The sequence below is a fragment of the Pagrus major genome, chromosome 11 (assembly GCF_040436345.1).
Source record: "Pagrus major chromosome 11, Pma_NU_1.0".
In the NCBI taxonomy this organism is placed as follows: domain Eukaryota; kingdom Metazoa; phylum Chordata; class Actinopteri; order Spariformes; family Sparidae; genus Pagrus; species Pagrus major.
The window spans coordinates 26,199,603-26,219,246 of record NC_133225.1 but is presented as its reverse complement, the minus strand read 5'-3'; the positions used below and the strand labels follow the sequence as shown (position 1 = coordinate 26,219,246).

At 39.2% G+C, this 19,644-nt stretch overlaps 2 protein-coding genes across 2 annotated transcripts in view; one reads left to right on the top strand and one right to left on the bottom strand.

The window, feature by feature from the left end:
* ddah1 (dimethylarginine dimethylaminohydrolase 1) overlaps positions 1-8,469 on the top strand; it is an 84,263-nt gene extending 75,794 nt beyond the window's left edge. The window contains exon 7 of the mRNA XM_073477196.1: positions 4,650-8,469. Within this exon, the coding sequence (XP_073333297.1) occupies positions 4,650-4,766 (117 nt within the window). The 3' untranslated portion in view covers positions 4,767-8,469. The remainder of the gene's footprint in view (positions 1-4,649) is intronic.
* A 327-nt stretch (positions 8,470-8,796) lies between these two features.
* mpl (MPL proto-oncogene, thrombopoietin receptor) lies at positions 8,797-17,237 on the bottom strand. Its single transcript, XM_073477195.1, has 12 exons — positions 16,998-17,237; positions 15,914-16,034; positions 15,384-15,544; positions 14,099-14,256; positions 13,481-13,622; positions 13,234-13,348; positions 12,909-13,078; positions 12,415-12,557; positions 11,623-11,782; positions 11,188-11,272; positions 10,849-10,936; positions 8,797-10,682 (listed from the first exon to the last, which is right to left on the bottom strand). The coding sequence occupies exons 1-12, from the start codon at positions 17,107-17,109 to the stop codon at positions 10,203-10,205; spliced, it is 1,935 nt and encodes a 644-aa protein (XP_073333296.1). The 5' UTR covers positions 17,110-17,237; the 3' UTR covers positions 8,797-10,202.
* Positions 17,238-19,644: the final 2,407 nt, after the last annotated feature.

The window sequence follows — 19,644 nt, the reverse complement described above, 5'->3', positions numbered from 1 at the left end:
CCCTGTACAACGAAATTCTTGCTTCCACTCTGAATGCCGTTTTAAAATGAACACAAAAGTTAAAAAGTTAGACAAATATCAAAAGTGCCAAAATATAAGAATAAGATAAAATACATCCAGAATATGTACATATTCTATCATATTCTTCAATCAAGATGAAAGTTAAATGACTTGCTGTTAAATAGAAATGTTACTTTTTGCACTAATGGTTGCCAAGTTGGTACCATTTTAGAAATTAATAAGAGAAACCCCAAAGAAATCTCTAAGGATGAGACAAGTTGCCGTGGGCGCCCTCTTAGAAACTATCCTCATAGCATATGCTTCCTGTTAAACCCGTCATTGCTGTATGCTTGGCTCGATGTACCTGGCTGAACTAATCTCCAACAATGTCTCATACATACACTTCATGAACAAGTATAACCACAAAAATTCCCAACATTTCTTTCAGACATGCATTGACCTATTTGCAAACACTCATGACACTTACATGTTGTTTTCCACCGTAGCTCATCGTAAATGATGTGTTATTGTCTCACTTTTATGTGTTGGTTTTGGAAAGCCTGAGCTGTAACCGTATTATTTAGATGCTTTGGGGTCGCTCCACATCACAACAAGTCCAAAGGATTCTCACAGGATCGAATCCAGCAGCCTACAATCTGCAGAGACAGTGCTCAGACCTCAAAATGTACTCTGTGGTTAAAACCCCAACCTCCGCCAGCTATTTTTAGAAGGAAGAATTCACAAATTATGCGTCTTTGGACTTAGATCCACGGCGAGGGATCAGTCTTTTCCAGGAAGATCAACTGAGAGAATTCAACTCGAGCATAATAAAAATCTATTTGTGTAACTCGTGCTTCCTGCTTTGGTTGCACCTTTCAACGGACCATGTGGAGCGACATTTGAGAAATGGATGTTTGTTTCATGATTCAGTTTCCTTTATAGTGTTCAAACCCACCAGACATTTGCCTGGAACCCATTTTTGGTCCGAACCTGTGTTTAAGAAATGGTAGCTTAAAGAAAGTGGAGGAAGCACAACACATAAGACAGGCAGTCAGACAGCAGGGGGTTGTTTTATCAGAGCTGACTATCATGCCTCCTTGTACAGTAAGTGTACAGTCGGGGCATGTTTCCCAGGGGAACTTGTTGCTTGTTCCTCCAATGAGATGTCGAGATTTCACAATCACAGACACATTCTGTAAGACTTCTGCTGCTTTCTAACTCTAAACATTGTCTGTCCTAATCTCCGGTCTATTTTTAGTTTCCTCGTGAAGTTACATAAGAGTCCCACTTTAACAAAGGCAGGGGGTCATGAGAGAGGATTGGTGGGGTCGGAGGGGAGGAGCCGGGACATCTTTAATGGTTAGCAGTGGCGACGGCTCTAGAGGGCTCGGTTTTGAGATAAAGAAATGGAGCAGACAAAAGGCCCAGTGAAAAATAGAAGCCCCTACTGTGTGGGACCATGCCACCCTCCAACCTGACATATAAATCTCAACCGCAGTAATGAGAACTCGGCTGGAAATGTTCCGAAAAAGAGAATCTTTGGAGGTGGAGATGCTATAAACGGCAGGGGATTTACTGATGTTGTTTTGGGGGAGTTATATAAAAGCAAAACCTTCCCTGAGTTGACCCCCTGATCATGTGGTCTAAACAAGTTTTTTGGATGGAGGTGTCGCTTGTGTGCTCAGTCTAAAACTTTAGTTGAGACCATTCACTATAAAATATGGAGTGTCCAGGTGTGAAAAGGGGAACCAGTGTGGAAGTGCCCTTAAACCTGCATTCTTGCTAATGGCCAGCACTGGTTTCAAAAAGAAGTCAGCTTGTATGTAAGCTAATTAGAAAAGACTTCACTTGACCTATTTCTAATTTCGAGTCTTCTTCAATACAACACAATGTTCATTTTGTAAACTATGGTCCGGTTTTTAGTAACATAGATGATAAAGCAGGGTATGCTTCAGGGCATGACCACCTTGTGATTGAGTAGCTGCCACAGAGGGTCCTATGGTTCTTAGTCAGTCCAATCAGGATATCCTCCCCCGCTCAACCCTCTTGTCCAAATACGGTCACTTCTGGCTCAAAGATGACGATACAAAACTTGAGGCTTCAAAACAGAAGTGGACAAACCAATGGGTGACGTCACGGTGGGTTTAAATGTGGTGTGAACGGAACTGTCTCAACATGTGTGGGATGTATTCCAAGAGGATTATTTTGTCTGACCTTGATGACCCAACCTTTTCTCTGGCATCAACTTGAAGTTTGACAAAGGCATTTTGTGTTTGTTAGTTAAATTTTTCCACGATTTATGGACAAATTGCCACAAAACTTGCTACACACATTCATGGCACCCAGAGAATGAATTATTAGCTCTAAATTCTAATGTTGTTTTCTCTCTTCTTCTTCTTTTCATGTGTGAAACCAAGCGGGGGAAAAAAATAATTTAAAGAAAAATCTTTTTTATGTGTGAAACCAAGTTTTGGTTCAGGGGATTTTTTTTTGTCATGTGTGAAACCTGACAAAACTTGGTTTCACACATGAAAAAAAAATCCCCCTGAAGTTTTTTTCTTTTTCTTTTCATGTGTGAAACTAAGTTTAAAAAAAGTTCTGGCAGGTTTCACACATGAAACAAACAAAAGAAATTTGCCCGTAACGTCTGTAACACATCTTTTGTTTTCATTGTTTTGTTTGAGAGAAATTACATACTGTGTTTAAATTAATCCAATACTTAAAGGGACATGGGGCAGGATCAAGAAATAAGACTCAATAGTGACACAACGGCTGTTGCGGCTGTTAGGGTAACTGCGGCCATCAGCCAAGCCGACGTGGGAGTGTGTGGACACACACAAGCGCAGCAATTTACCGTTACGGTTGATGCAGTCTGAAAGGCACAGGCAAAAGCAAACACGGCATATTGGGGGACAAAAATATCATCAGATTGCTGTGTGTAAGCGGCTAATGTTACTACACAGACACAAACAAACCATTAGCCTGTGGCTACATCCAGCTGCTAACGTCACCTCCTGGATAACAGGTTGGGATTTAGGTCCCATATATAAAAGGACATATTCCTAACTCATCGGTTTCAGACTAAAGGACAGTGGAAAATGCCCAGTCTGTAACTATTCAGTGTTACAAAGGGGAGGATACACATTCAGCGTCATCTGACATCACGTCCGCAGGAACGTAAGGAAAATTCGGACCACGAATTGCAGTACATTATGCAGCACACAGCCTGTTCAAGGCAATGGAGAGATACGTGGGTGGGCTCATTCTTTTTGGTTTTGAACGCTTTATCACCCATTAGCATTAAAAAACTTTTTTTTTTCACAAATCCTGCCCCAAGTTCCTTTAAGTTTGTGACTGAATACCTGCAAAAAAAGCAATAATGTGAAAAAACTGTTGTCTGAAAACAGTTGGACTATTGTTCAATATTGTGTTGTGTGCCTACATTTTCCAAAATGTTTCCAATGATGTTAAAAACCAGAGAAATTCACAAGTTTATTCATGGTAACTGTGGCTTTTATTTGGTCGCCTATCACATTAACTTCCAGGAGAGTGAGGAAGAGTGTCAGCAAATATGACTAAACATAATGTAAAGAAAACTTTAATACATTAAAGTTACATCACAGTGAACATTTCTGCCTGAGTCACATCAGACGAGAATTTCATTGGCAATGGACGTTGTTTAACAACGAAGACAAAAACTCCCATGATACCATGCTGCTCTTTTATTTTCATTTGACTCAGAGACCCCTGGCAGCAGAAATTACATACTGTGTGTTTAGTGGTATAGTGGTGTTACAGTGACCACATTACACAAGATGTCTTGGTATTCTGGTTATAAAAACTCAGGGGTTATAAGGTACATGAGTGTGGTGGCTTTAAACATGGCTATTGGTTCACCAGAGGCTTCGTCAGCCATATTGCATCATGAGATAAGAATTCGTTTAGTTGGTGCCTGCGGCCGTGCCGTGAGGCCTCGCTCAGTATCACAGCAGGGTTGAAGTGAGAGTTTAAAGAGAAAAATATCCTGGTTTGGAAGTGTGGTAGGAAAACACTGGTTTTCTTCTGGAAGATGTCCACGGGGTGACACACTACTTTACGAGGGTCTTTTGAGAATGTCGTAATAGTTCTCACTCCCATCTCTTTTTTTCATGTATATTTTGCCTGGAGACCAGGAAACCTCATTGAATGCTTGTTCTCCTACTTCACATTTTGTGTCTCTCTGCAGGGCCTTTATATCACAGAACATTACAAGTTGACAAGTAGAGTAAACAAACTTAAGTGTTGCATAAGTTCCCCCTCACAATTTTAACTACTGCCAGTTGAGCTGTACCTCAGCCTTGTTGAGAGCTTGTTGAGAGCTTGTTGGAGTGCTGATGGGTCAATTAGGCCTGAAACACTCACTCACAGATCTGGTATCCAAGGACAGAATCAAGAGGTCTATTTTATATTTAATTAAATCTTTGATATAGAAGGGTAGGTTTTTGATTCCCAGATATATCATTGCTTTGAAACATGTTTCTTTCAATGATATTTGGCTGATGACACTGATGATCTGTTGAATTTCAGCTGACATTGTTTAATCATCATCTGTGATTTTTAAATAGAGTAGATGTCAGTTCTTCTAACAGCAGCCTCGTCTCGTCCCGCAGGTGTTCGACAAATTGAAGGACCACATGCTGATCCCTGTGTGCAACAAGGAGAAGGTCAAAGTGGACGGTGCCCTCACCTGCTGCTCGGTACTCATCAACAAGAAGGCCGACATCTGAGCACTCACCAGGGGGGTCTGTGAGTGCATGGTGACCAAGCGGAGCCTGTATCTGATCACCAAGGATCCCAAGGTTTAGCAAAACTATCTTTGTACTTAGAGGAAGGGTAGACAAGTTTGTTGTTGCTGAGGGACAAAGAAAATATAAATCAAAGGGAGTCATCTGGTCTCCTTTCCCCCCAAAACACTCAGACAGGGTTTCTGCAGGTTTCAACAAGTGACATTTTGAGCTTCTCAAGACTACTATGAATTAACTTAAAACCTATTTCACCTTTTTTTTCTATCAAAAAATAGGGAGCACATGAAAGAAAATCTGATTCCTGGAATTACTTGCAAAGTAAATGAACTAATTTACATTCTTCGTGAGCTTCAATTAAGACTTGTCCAAACTCTATTGAACATTTAAGGCCTAAAATTTAGATTATTGGATTTTAGACTTTGTAAGGACCCGCGGAAACCCTGTCAAATTACATTAACGTCTTAAAAACCTTTTTTGAATTGTTCAGTTGACATAAATTACTATTAGTTTTAGGTTACGTGTCTCTTGATTCAGATGCATTCTAACATTTTTCTATAAAAAGCTGAATACAAGGCAAAAAACAGGCTTACAGGTTAGATAATGGGTCATAAATTCTAACCATGTACTGTTAAGCCGTTTTTTGACAGTATTTTATTCTTAACAACTAGTCTACAAACTATAAAAATGTAACTCTAATTAATCATAAATCTGACGGGGGAAGATCTGATTCATTGATCAGGGGAGGAGTCGACCATGTGCCATGTGGAGACCCCCCCCCCTCCTTAAACCTGCAGAGCCCCTACTGCTCGTGTGTGGACCAATCCTCACTTACTGTTCGATGTTTACGCCCATTTAGGAGAACCACGCAGAACAACTGAACCAACACAACCAGATGGATCTGTTTGATCATTTTTGTTGCCATTGAAAAGTACTGTCAACATTGCACTGCAGGTCTATGAAGTACACAAGTGACACAGTGAAGAATGTAAACAGTTGGTTTATGCTGTTTACATGCACCATTTTAACTGTGATTTAATTCTGAGTGTTTGGTTATACTGTATAATTCAATCGGGACTCAGTTTGTAATTCGCTTCTCAAGAACTGCATTTTGGAGCAAGATGAGAACATTTCCATGTCACACATTTAAATACTGCCAAATAGCAGTATTTAAGTATTCAAATGTGTTTGTGAAAGGGACAATTCACCCCAAAATCAAAAATATGTATTTTTCCTCATCTAGATTGTTTTGGTAAGAGTTCCTGAGCTTTGGAGATATCGGCCATAGACAAAATTGCCAAAACATTACTTTGAAAAACAGCAATTTATCTTCTAAGAAATCATGACCCAGTTACTCAAGATAACCCACAGACCGTGTTGTCAGCATTTTCTTTTACATTTAATTCCATACAGACGGACGCATGCATCTACTCAGGGGCGAGAGGCTCGTGCTCATGACAGCGCAGGATTTGAACATTAATGGCATCCTCTTCAGCTAAGCTGTAACGTTAGCTAGCTTAGTTATCTAGCCTCTCGTCCATGAGTAGATCCTCCTGCGTTGTGATAGATAATAGTTCCTGAAACTGCTCACAACAAGGTCTGTGGATTTCTGGAAAAGAGACATTGCTGTTGATTATATTTTGGCACTTTGAGCACCACAAGTGGAATGCCATCTAATTCCATAATGTCTGAGAGAAGGCGGACATCTCTACAGGTGATATCTTCAAAAATGTCGGTGACTTACACCAAAACAATCTAGTAAGATACAAAGTAAAAAACCTTGAGGTAAGAGAAATATTAATAATTATTTCTGATTGTGTGGTGAACTGTCCCTTTAAGTTCCTGCTGTTTCTTACATTTGGCGCTGAGAACATACGTAGTTTCAAAACCACTGACACACGATAGCCATTTATTTGACTTTTAGGTTGTTGGCTTTCTCAGTACAGCTCTTGAAAGGTCTTATGGAGATATAAGCTTTTGGTACGATCACAGTGTCATGATTTGTTTTTGTGGTTTTAAAGTCCTGCCATCGAGACCTGAGGTGCTCTTAATTTTCACTATTTCCCTACTGCTCACTAACTATTTACTACTGAATCACAGAACACTGGAGACGATTTCTGACTAATCTCAATAATTGCCACCAGCCAGAGACGCTAACAGTAGCTTGTTAATTTATTCCAAAAGGACCATTTTGTTTAAGCAAATTAGCATCCCTCCTGGTAAGCCTTTGTTTAGATCCATGTGGGGATGCAAATGTATTCATCTGTGCCAGCCCTACAGATGAGATAATCCTTTATACAGAAGACAGATAAAAGCTGCTTGTGTGGGAAATATGTTTTCATTATTCTAGGATGAACTAAGCTCTCATTTATTCCAACATAACACCCCTTTTCATTTCAATATACAATGCCTGTGTGGAAAACCAATGTTGTCACTCCTGCTGAATGATTGTGAAGGCACTGTAGTTTTCTCACACCATTGGTTCTGCCTGTGTTGTTCATTACACTGGTTCTTTTTCTTTTTTTTCCTGCCTGGCAGTTTTTGCTCAAACTGACTAAGAGCGTGCTGTGAAGCTGATGTCTGTTCCACTAAATCCAATAGCAGCAAATGTGACTGTGCTGAGAGAGTTTGCACTCAGCATGCAGAACAAGCTAACGGCCCCTGTTTGGTGCGTTTCCATGTGTGTTCACAATGGTAGCAGCCAGCAGGAGTTCAGAGGATGTTGATGAGCTCTGTTCTGGTGGCCTTACCTCTGCTGTTGCCGACTTCCATCTTTTAGGCCTGTAGACTTGTAAATGTACATGTGCACTATACATCCACTATATACTGTATACATTAAAACCTATCACATCTGAAACCATGTTGTTTCTCAATGTGATCGTAAGTGAAAGTTGAGGAAATGACATCAGGAGGTGATTCAGCCTCCCTCCATAGACGTTTGTGCATGGGCAAGCGGGCAGTGATGATGAAACATGGAAAGAATTCCTGTTGGGAGGAGAGGCTTGTACACCAGTAAACACTGACTCTCTTAAACTTTCTCTGTCGTTCTCTTGACTGTCTCACTCTCGGCACTCACTTTCTCCCACCCTCTGCTATTGCCTCATAGACTATCTGGGCTAATTTATGGCCATGATATCATACAGTCTGGCGAACCCTGTAGATGTGATGGCCTCCCGTTAAAAGTGTGACACTAGTAGTATATTTTACAGAAGGCGACTGGCTGGGTGCAGGGTGATAGCATAGTTGCAAATGCATCCAGCTCTGATTCTCACAGTTACTCCAGAAGGCTGAGCCAGGCAGGACCTGTCACACTGATTAGTACAATGTCAAACACTGGATTTTAGGAAAGTAAAGCCATCTGAAATTGCTCCAAATCACCTCTTGGTTGTTCAGCTGTGGGGCACCATAACCTTTTCCTATCACTGATTTAAAATCTGAATAATATTTAGTACTTGTTTGGCTCTTGGCTGTCAAAGCTGGATGTGAGTAACAGCTCCTGAAGAAGTGTGCTGACCTTGTTGAACTCTTATTTAGCCTCTTACTAATCCCCTCACTCACCCCAGTAGTCACTGATGTTGTATTTCCAACTCAGGTCTCCTGGTTTTCATACAAGTTGTGAGTAATACTTTGACTCATCTTAATTGAGCCTTTCATGTACTTTGTGTAATAAATTAACATCTGACATTCACCTGTGTTGAACTGTGCTTCTTTTAAAAAAATCAGGTTTAAACTAACCTTCACATCTGGTGATTAACTTGAAGGAGCTTTAATAGATCATGAGTCATCAGGTGAGATAAAATACAAACCTGAATCTGTGCCAAAATCTTAACTTTCAGTGGTGTATAATGATTAGTGATGTCTCAGTGAGCACAGAGACTTCCTGTTGTTCTCTGCTACCACCTAGTGACACCACACATTTAAGACATTAAAAAAGGTCTTTTTAAGTCAGTAAAAAATGCTTGAGAGTCTCATATGTTATAGTTGACCTCACAAGAAATGCAACTGGTAGAAAAACAACTTTTCAGTGTTTATTGACAAAAATACAAACCTTCAAGTTATAATATAATGCATGATGAACTAAGCTTAGAAAGGTGGGAAGTGGTTTTGGTTACATGTCACTTCCATGTCGACCCCCTCAACCTGAGTGGGATTCTAACAGATCAAAAAATCCACAAGAAATATGTACGATACAAATGACTATATAACAAACAATGTGAGGGCAAAGGAGAAGATCTGAAAAAACACCCTTCCAGTGGTATTTCAGATGCTGGTCATTTAAAACAGGAAGAAAATATACATGAATAAATGAGAGAAAGTTACATTCAAATGCTTAATAAAAAATGTACAAACTTAAACTGACACCTCGTTTAATAGTCCAAATCCCTCATGGCACCTTTTTTCCCCAAGTTACTCTCAGTATTGAACAGTACTCTGAAAAGCAGGTCTACACAATACAGCCATTTCTACCACCAACGCCACTGAGAGGGGTCTTTTCCTTTATTCTCATAAAGTATCTTGTGATCTACTGTTCCCTCTAGTGGCCAAAAAAGACACAACAGTAGACAAACTGACAGCCCTGATGTGTGGGAAACAAAAAAAGAAGTAACAGGTAAAATAGTATTCCTAAATAGCTTAACCAGCATTTGACTAAAAAGCTTGAACTGTCTTACAAGCGTGACATGATGAGAGGATGCCATGATTAAAACTGAATCTGAATCTCCTGCGGGAGATTCAGCCCCTCCCCTTCTCTTCCTCTCCATAGTTTACATTGTCATCATGGCTCTCTCTCCCTCTGTGTGTTTGTGTCTCCTGTCTGTATGAATGGTGTTGTCCTCTGTGTTTGCGTGGCCTGTCCTTTTTAATCTCTATGGTGGAGAGGGAGGCGGTGTGGCTCAGATCCTACTGAGTGGACGACACCTGAAGCTACTCACTTGGGTCCATTATCTTCACTTATGACAGAATGTAGATTATCAAACATAAGTGTAACCATGTGTGCTATAATTCTCTGTTGTGAAGCTATACTGTACATATGCATGTCTGTCTATCCTGGGGGAGGGATTCTCCCATTTCTTTGCCCTGCTCCAACTGTACTTTGTCTTCATTTGAATCAAGAATCTTGGGACAACAGTTGTTATATGCCTCACAGTTTGTAAAGCCCATTGAGGCAAATTATGATTTGTGATATAGGGCTATATATTTAGAAATGACTTGACTAAACTAGCTCCCATTACACTGCAACTACATGGTACAGTAACACATCTTTGCTTAAGTCACAGGGTGCATTAATCCTCAAAAGCCTTTTCCACTGCCAGAGCTACTGGAAGGTCAATTTACAATGAGTTCTTATGTCAATGAGAAAGTGTATAGTATATTCATCAACCTGCACCAGTGGAAACATAGTTTGCTAGTTATACCATACATTTAGCTACAGGGTAAGTTAGTATAGAGGTTCCCGGGCACCCTCGCAGCAATGACCTTGCAGTGGACTCTGTCTGCAGGCTCAGCCAGAGGCAAGTAGGAATGGTTGAGAAAGTCAGTGCCTAGACCTGGTTTGGTACAGACTGAGCCATCAGTGCAGGAGGAGTTACATGTTTGGAAGAGCTCATTCTTCACTGCTGGGGCTTCTTTCTCATACACACTTTTCTCATGCTCGACAACGTACTTGTTTCCTTTCGGGCAAAGAATGACACTGTCCTTGTTGAGAGTCACATAGTCTGGAAAGACTGCTGTCCCAGGACTTCCATCTACCTGTTCTCTGCATAAGAAGCTTCCCTCTGGTGACAGGAGCTGGGTGGATTCCTCTGACAGCTTCCCCAATCCTGAAACCTCATCTTCAGACATTATCTCCACCAGAGACGGGATGGTTTCTTCAGAGCACTGCTTTACTATTAGTGGAGGGTTCTGTTGAGTAACACAAAGTAATTAATTTTAACACTTGGGGACACTGACACGCATTTAAAAGTACTGAAATTGAGTGAATTAGATTTTAGTAACTTGGTTGAATCGCTCACAATTTATGTGTTGTGTGTAATGCTGCATGTATCATATATTATATCAAATTATTTACCCATTTCTGCCCGTTGATCTCAGTCAGATAGCCTTGTAGGACTTTTTCAAGGTTGGGCACCGGTGGCCAAAAATACAGCTTGAACTTCCTGGGTAACAAACACAAAATAACAGAAATGAAAATAGTCTTCAAACTACAAGGTCAAGAAAGTCATTGAAAGAACTGGTTTAACGTGTTGGACACTTAGTAGAGTAGTTAGTGATTTGAAATGATTTTTACAATATAAAATGTCAGAAAATGTAACAATTGTTGAAGTGTTTATACAGTACAGGAAGGTTTTTCATGTTTGGATTTTTTCTGAGAAGTGGTCCATTACAATCTGTTCGAACATGGTCTTACCTGAGATGTGTTTGAAACAAAGTGATGAGGAAGCTCGCAGTTATCAGCATCGCAACAGCAATAATGGACAGCAGCAGCAATGTGTCTGTGAAGGTTATTTATATTGTTTATTAGGGTTTGAATGGTGTCCAGTCATTAATTCAATTAAATAAAATTGATGAGTGCATTACATGGGTCTATCGTGTTTATACTTCAACATATCGAGTCAAAGCAGTGCATTTCACACACCACCACAATTGATATCATACATTTGATTAAACTACTAGTTGAAGTTCTTACAAAATGAAAACAGGCTGTAAAATTGCACCAAATGCAAAACAGCAGTTAAAGTTTCTCAAAGTTTTGGTTGTGATTTTTAAACACCTATAACTATAGGAATTTCTAATTAAATACATGTTTTGTATCGTGACTTCTGTCATCTCAATGTGAGCTTACCTTCATCAGTGGGAGCGTCGCCAGTAAGCACATCTGACCAGTCACTCCAGTGGCCTGAGTAAGTGGACCCCATAGGTCGAGCTCTGATCTTAACTCTGTACTTGCTACCTGCTGGAACCTGCAGACATGTGTCAGTCTGAGGACCGTTCAGACTTACAGACTGGGGACAGAAAAGGTTGATTTGACATTCAAGGTTAGGCACATTAAACAGACATCCTTGTAGTGATGTACTTGTTTGTGTTAGATTTTTGCATTTCCCTCGATATATATTATGTTTTGAAATAAATGTTTTCTATTCCGAGTACTGTTGCATTTGAATTTATTTTTTTTTGCATATCATCAAGTTTTGAACATTAAATTCTCTTACAACGTCCAGTCTTAAAACAATATAATGGACCAGCTTGCTGATTTGTGACTGATTACTGTTTGTAGAATTGAAAATTATTTGGTGCCATCTGGTGGTAATATCAAGAAAGACTTTGGGGTCACATCCTACAGTTGTCTAAGAAAATAAAAGTTATGCCATCAGAATAATTCCAAAGGTACTAAATGAAAATGTAATCTCATGCACAGGATTTTAAGTACACTGATACAAAATATGTTGCAAGGGAATCTGAAAGGCGTGTGGGGACCCAAAAGGAATTAGAAGGACATGCAAAAAGTTTTATGAACATGAACACAAATCAATGCAAGAAAAAGTATTTCACAAAGAATTGTAGGGTATTTTAACAACCAAAAAATAAAGACAAAAAATATAAAAACATGAAATTGTGGCCGTGAATTACATCTTACCATCCATTGCCCCGCCCCTCTGATCTGGTAGTAGACTTCATACTGCAGATGAGCTGACAGAGATGGAAGAGGAGCTTCCCATTTCAAGCACAGCGTTTTGTTCTCAAAAGCTTTTCTCAGATGACTTGGTGGGGAAGTTTTGACTAAAAATAAAAAGCAGACATTACTTTTTTCTCAAAATGCAGCCTGCTGCAAATAATGTATGTAAGCGAGAGAGCTTAAATACCCAGATCTAGCCAGTAGCTGTCTAGGTGAGCTACTGCATGTAGAAGGTCTTGGCCCTGACTCGTGAAGGTCTGGTAAATATTACAGTTTCTCCTTTTGAAGCAATTCTGAAGCATATTTAACTAAAACTGTAATTCTAGTGCTTTAGAGGACAGTTTTTCAGCCTCTTTCTCTTAGTACTCTTTAACCAATAGAACAAATAAAGAGGTTAAAACAATACACATAGCACATCCAAGAGGAAAAAGAAAGCAGGAACAGAAACCACTCACTGCTTTTGCTGGGAGTGAACACTTGAGTATAGAAGGTTCTGCTGAGTGGAGCTGGAGCGTTGCTGAGCTTGACCCTGACTTTTCTGGACTCATCCACACGGAAACTGCACAGGTCAGTCAAGTTCCTGTCAGCGAGACACTCCGTCCAATCTGTCCAGCCCAAAACTTCACTGTAAAGGTTATGATATCATTTCAAATCACAGCCACACTGAACGTCACTTGTTTTTAGTGGGTATAACCCAAAGAACTTTACATGCTGTTACATTATCATAGAGAAATCTGAGGACTTTTACCAATCAAGGATGAAATGTAGTAGTTAATTTACCTGAGATTCATTTTGTAGAACAGTTTGTACTCATTCTCTTCACCATATCTGCTCCCATTCCACTGACAGGTGATATTTTGCAGGTAAGATGTGTAACACATTAGTGAAATATCATCTGGAAAAGAGGGGGAAAAACCTAATTCAAGAGGTCACGGGTTGAGATGTTGTGCTATGGATAAAATTGTCCTCACCCGAAAATATTGCATCCACTCAGACATTCACACTCTTTTCTCATCTGGACACACACCTACACCTTGGGGAACCACAGCTCTTACAGGGTGTGACCAGCTGCTCCAGAGTCGTACGCTTGAATCCGCAGATTTGACAGTGACCTGGACCTCAACCTCCTCCCCTGGTACCAGAGGGTCGAGTATGTCGCCCTCCTTTGCCTGTAGAAATCACAAATATCGTAGGTTTTAAAATGTTATTCGAGGATGTTCACCCACTGTAATTACTAATACAGACCTGCATGTGAAAAAAAAGGTAATCAATGACACTATCAACAAAAAACACCAAAAATTTAGACTACAAAGTACTTAGCTCAATAAACACATTTGTACATATACAAAAAACCCATAAACAAATCATGAGTCATAGATATGACTGTCTAAAAAATTAAATAAAGGTTCATGCTTTACCTTTATATGACAATCATTTGACATAAAAAAGAAAAGCTCTTTATTTTTATTTACCAACAGTCAGTTTATAGAAGTCAAATAACTCTTTTATTTTACTTTCTCTTTTGTTTTCCTATGTAAGAAGCAGTAGTAGTATAATGGACCAAAGCCCATCATACAAACTTGAATGCCGACTATACGATACATGAATGAAAAATAACGGTCTTGATGCTTGTGTGTATGTGTACCTCTTTTGTCTTCTCTCCCAGCGTCTTGGAGGAGTATCGAATCCTATAAATCATATTATTTTTCTGTTTTTCGAGGATATTTGATTGCCAAAAAACCTTCAGCTGTCCCACTTTGCCAGTGTGGTGTAAAGACACATTGAAGAGGGGATTCAGCAGAACTAGAAAAAAATAAAGAAGAAGAAGAAGAACACATTACAGGATCCATTGTTGAAAATTCTTCTTCTTTTTTTTTTTAAGGCAACAGGTGAGGAGGCCTGCCACCTTTATGATACATGACCTTATTGACAGGAGATCCCAGCAAATACCCCAATATATACTTAAGTCCTCCATCAAGACCCCACCTAAGGGTATTCACAATCTGCTTGCCCTGCTTGTTATGCTGGCTGCTTTTCATTTAGCTAGTATGCCTCTTCCCTTGCATTTTTTCCTTGGGTCTTTGGATGCAAGGATGGAAAAATAATGAGAATAAATAATAGTAATAATTTGTATTACAAAAAAAAAAAAAAAAAAACTGAACAGGTATGAGCCTGCAATTAAAACATCTTAGCATACTTGAAATGTAACCTGTAACTGTTTTTTGAAGGGCTACAGGTACAGTTTCAGGCAAAAGCTGAGCATAGCTTGGACCCCATTTATTTTCCTGAATGGTGCTCTTGGAAAAAAGACAGAAGACACACAATAGCAAGCATCCTAAAAGTGCTTCACAATTCATTCATCATTCAAATTATACACAAAACTGTGAATAGGGAGGATGGAGAGGAACCTTCAGGGCAGAAGAAGTCTCCTCTCATGATACAAGACAATAACACAAAGGGAAAGAAGACCTGGACCCTGTCAACCTTCATTAGACCTACAGTTTAGTCATTATCTCAAAAGATAAGAAACTAGAACTACTGCCTTGCACCTGTATGCCTCCACGCAACTGTCAAGTTGCTGTTCCTGAGCTATGGCGCTGGAATGATGGCCAGAACATTTCTTTGCAGAATATTATGATTTCATAGTAAAGTTGACCTTCATCATAGTTTGGGAAATGGGAATCATAGATCACAGTAAATCCACCACCAGAGGAGTTGGTGCATGCAACATGATATAATTGTGAGAAGCAGCCTCACTGAGTATTACATAGTTCTCAGATTTGAGGCAGGGTCAAGCCCAAAGACATTCAACTAGCAATTTGGAAGCCACTTGTCAATGCTACGCTTTTTCTCAGGGATGGGATGTGAAGCTACAAGGAGTAGAGGCTGAGATACACACACAAATGGATTTGTAAAAAGAAATGTCTTACGTAATTCGTCCATAGAGACAGTCCGATTGTAGAGACTGGTGTTGGTGTTGTGCTCGATCACTTTAAGGTATGTTTCCACATAAAGGACACTGTCAAATGAGCAGATGTGGAGAAAAGTTCCCTTTTCTGTTCTCTGAACAGACATTTCACACATGTTCCATCTGGGCAGTGACAAACACAATAAACATTTTAGTATATATATTAATCCATCAATCAAACGTTATTTTGACAGGATCTTTCACAGGGGTAAGAACAGTTCACAGTGCTGTACAGGTGACCAATAAAACTAATGGAGGAAGTTAAAATATGTCTCAGATTTAAATGTAAACCTAAAAGGAGGAAACAAAACATTTTTTTAATAGAAAAAACAGAAAAGTATGGAAAGAAAAGTAAAGGGTTTGGTCAATTTTGGTTTTAACATTGGTTTCACTGGGAACTATAGTCTTGTGGAGTATAGACAGGGAGTATACAAGAAGATAAAATACTAATAATAGAGTAGCATCTCAATAAATGTTATGTGTATTACATACTCGTTAACCTTGTAGAACAAATCATAGGTCCTGTTGTTTGCAGTCTCAAAGAAGCAGATGCTTTTCCATCGTGTCCGAGTGAAACATTTAGGATTCTGCTCATCCTTTAAGGCCAGAACATCTGCTCCAGAAATGACAAACAAAACACATGAGCACGAAATGACAAACGTTACACAGGGGCTATCCTGGGGCCTGTTTCAAAAAGCAGGTTTAACAAACTCTGAGTTTCACACCGAACTCTGAGTTGACTAAGCCTGAGATGAGAAACCTGAGAGTTGAGAACAGCTAATCAGAATTGGTTCAATCAATTCTGACTCATCAACGGAGCTCTGATATTACAATTCACTATGGCAACAATAAAAGGCAGAGCCCCCATTTTAATCTAGTGGATATAGAGATATTAATGCACGTATATGCTGACTGTGGACATTTATCTTTAAAACAAAGAGCCTTTCAGGAAGATTTCACAATTTAGTTTAGTTCCGTGTTATCCATCAATGAATTGTTACTTCTCTTTCTGGAACTGAAAACCCAGAAGTTCCTACATCTCAGGCTTAACTAACTCAGAGTTTTCACTAAACCAGGGCCCTGGAATAAAACATGTCCCCCAAAGTTGTTTTATTTTACTTGTAAAAGCAAGATATTAACTGACAGGATATCATATCATGGCAGTTAGTGCCTTAAAGTAAAACCTTCATGTGGTGCAAAAAACTGTTGCCCATTCAATACCAGGAGAAGTGATAAAGATCTTTGTGGTAAGGTGTATCTTTCTCTCATGAGATAATAGCTTTTTGTCAACATAGAATTTTCTTCCCACATCTTGTTTGCACAAAACTGTATTTTCCCCTTGATATAGTTGGTGGTTGCTGCAAGATAAGAACTTCTACCTACAACTCATTACTTTTTTCACAAGATTTAAAAACTTATTAAATTAAATTAGAGGCTCTGTGTCATGTAGTTAACGGGCAACATTTTCAATGGAAATAAACGGAACAAGAAAAATGCTTTGTTAATTGGAATGAATTCAAAATGTACTGCAATTGTAAAAAAAAAAAAAATAGAATAAAATAAAATAAAGGCATACCTTCCCTCGACAGATGATCAACAGTCCAATCCTCGCAATGTATCCAAAGCACAAGTCCTGCCTGTATCCACAAGCCAATAAGGAGTATCTCAAACCTGGAGGGAAATGTCATGGTGCATTTGTGGTGATGTTATTATGAGGAATTATGTCTCCAAAACCACCATGGCACACAAACTAACGCAACACATACTTGTATATGTACAGTGTGTGTGCGTGTTATCTCTTACACATGTTCAGAGTGGGCATGGGTGGGTAGGGCTGAGCAGTTTTGAGGGGGGCTGGCCCAAAGTATAGCAGGAAGCGTGTCTTGTGTACAGTGGAAGCAAATACCAACAAAAAAAGGCAGTTTGGGAGGAGTGACTGGTGGTAAACTTAGTAAATGATGAACATTTCCGTAGTTTAGTTAACAGTTAGAAATTATAACTAATTGGAGATGTTGCTACTCATGAAAATAGTAAATGTGTGAGTGCATCATTTGGCTTGGTTTGCAGTTTTTGCCTTATTATGAATACATTTAAAAATTTTAAAGCAAAGCATTTTAATCAAGGGTGTGTAGACTAATCATGGACTGTTTTATGAGCTCATCAAGGACTTTACTTACTTTTACTAGAAGTAAAGAACACTCAGAGGTGATGTGGGGCTTTACAAATGTCAAATTCCACACTCACCAGAGTCTTTCTCAGTCTCCTACCTGGTGAGGAACACACATGTTTTACCATCTAAGGAGACTGAAAAACAGTTAACTTGCATCACCAGCCTCTGCTGATTTTCTCTGCATATTTACCACATCCTGGCGAAGTGCAACAGCAGGGTACTCCAGTATGGTCCTACTAGTCAAACATAGCTCAACAGTAATCCAGATTTTCATGACGTTATTCCAATCAAACAATCCTCATCCTCTAGCTCACTTTGTTCTTTAAATACTTACAGAAGGATTGGAGTTGAAGAGTAAATGAACAGCACACTGTAAATAAAGGCAACATGACTGGAAACTGTAATTAGACAACACCATCCCTTACCTGTCTCAACTTTAACAAATTATTTAAAATGTTGGATTGAATTTTTAACTTTGGACTGTTGGTTGGGCAAAAGAAGCAATTTTAAGATGTCACTTCTGAGTTTCTCGTAAATTGTGATGAGCATCTTTCACTTTCTTTTTATATACTAATCAGCAGATTAATCGATACTTCACTCATACATTTAAATGCTCTAATCTAAAATTATAACTTCATCATCATTTATCCGTGTAAAAAGATCCATTTGCATCTCAAAATGACAGTTTAACAAACAGAGTGTTGACCTTGAAAAGTCTCTAAACACCTGCACTTCAGGACTCTGACAACAGTTGTGGATCAATCTCTAGCTATCTCTGAAGAACTGACAAAACTTGTGAAATCACCTACTTTCAATTCCAGGGGCCAGTTCTGCTGCTGACTGAACAGACCCTGCAATGTGCTCAGGACTGCACAACATATCATTGAGTCCAAACCACCAGGAAATGCAGACAAACCTCAGCATTACCAAAGGTCCAACCAACCTCAGCCACTTCCCCCCCACGTGGCTGAAATAAAATGCCCACTCATCTATTACAAAAAACACACTGATGACCACTCTAAAACAGCTTGTACCTGCATCTTCCCCTCTTACACCCAGCAGTGGCGGTCCTAGCTTGCATGACAGCCCGGGCAAACGTCACCTTTAGCGCCTCAGGTAGTTTTTGATAATTATAAAAGTACAGGATTGCTAGATGGAATTATTTTTAAAGGTGGTAGTATACCTGATAAGTGCAGAACTCTCTCTCTCTCCACCTTCACTGTTACACATCCCTTTGTTACATCAGTCTCCTCTTGGTTGTATAATCTTATACAATTTTATGCAAAATGTAAAATTTCCTCATCCTCTTAGTTGAGCTGAAACAATTCAAACTGATTTGTTGATAAATAGAAAATTGATGGTTACCATTTCTATAATTGTTTAAATGTTTGAGTCAGATAAAAAAAAAATGCTTGTTTATGTTGATCATTTGATCATTTTCCCAATGATAAATAACTGTTTGGTTTTGGACTGTTGGTGGCAAACAAGCTTGAGCATGCCACCTTGAACCACAACTGTCAGATTAATCGTTAATTACAATAATTGTATATAATTGCACTTGTAGCCCCATCCTCATCTCTGCTCTTTAATTGTAAGTAATACAATACAATACAGTAATACAGTAATACAAAAAAAAGAGCTGTATTGAATGGTTTGGGGATCAGATCAGATCTGATTCACAATGTTACTATGAGGACCTTAGTATCCACATATAATTGAGAATGTGGTCCCAATTTTTTCAAGTGTGGTCAAATTTCACACCATGCCCTATTTACAGAGTGATTTAAAGATGTAATATGTGCCACTACAATATCCAATTTAATCTTTTACTTCTACTGTGAACCAGAGAGAGACTCAAGCAGTAATACATTCGATCAAAGGTGGGTTTTCTTTGATTCGGATTGTTCTCATGCTCAGAAACCAATTTTTGCACATTTTGTACATTAAAAACGAAACCCGTGAACAAGACACCTAAGTACTGAGAAAACATTTCTCTGCAGATGGGTGCTGACCACAGACTGATATAAGCTCTATCAATGCAGTGACACATAGC

Coding starts and splice junctions, on each gene's coding strand:
- mpl (XM_073477195.1), bottom strand. CDS start 17,109: ATGACATTTCCCTCCAGGTTTGAGATACTCCTTATTGGCTTGTGGATA. Junction 14,257..15,383: donor TGTCTCTATGGACGAATTAC/GTAAGACATTTC, acceptor ATTTTTTTCTAG/TTCTGCTGAATCCCCTCTTC. Junction 11,783..12,414: donor GAGGGGCGGGGCAATGGATG/GTAAGATGTAAT, acceptor TTCTGTCCCCAG/TCTGTAAGTCTGAACGGTCC.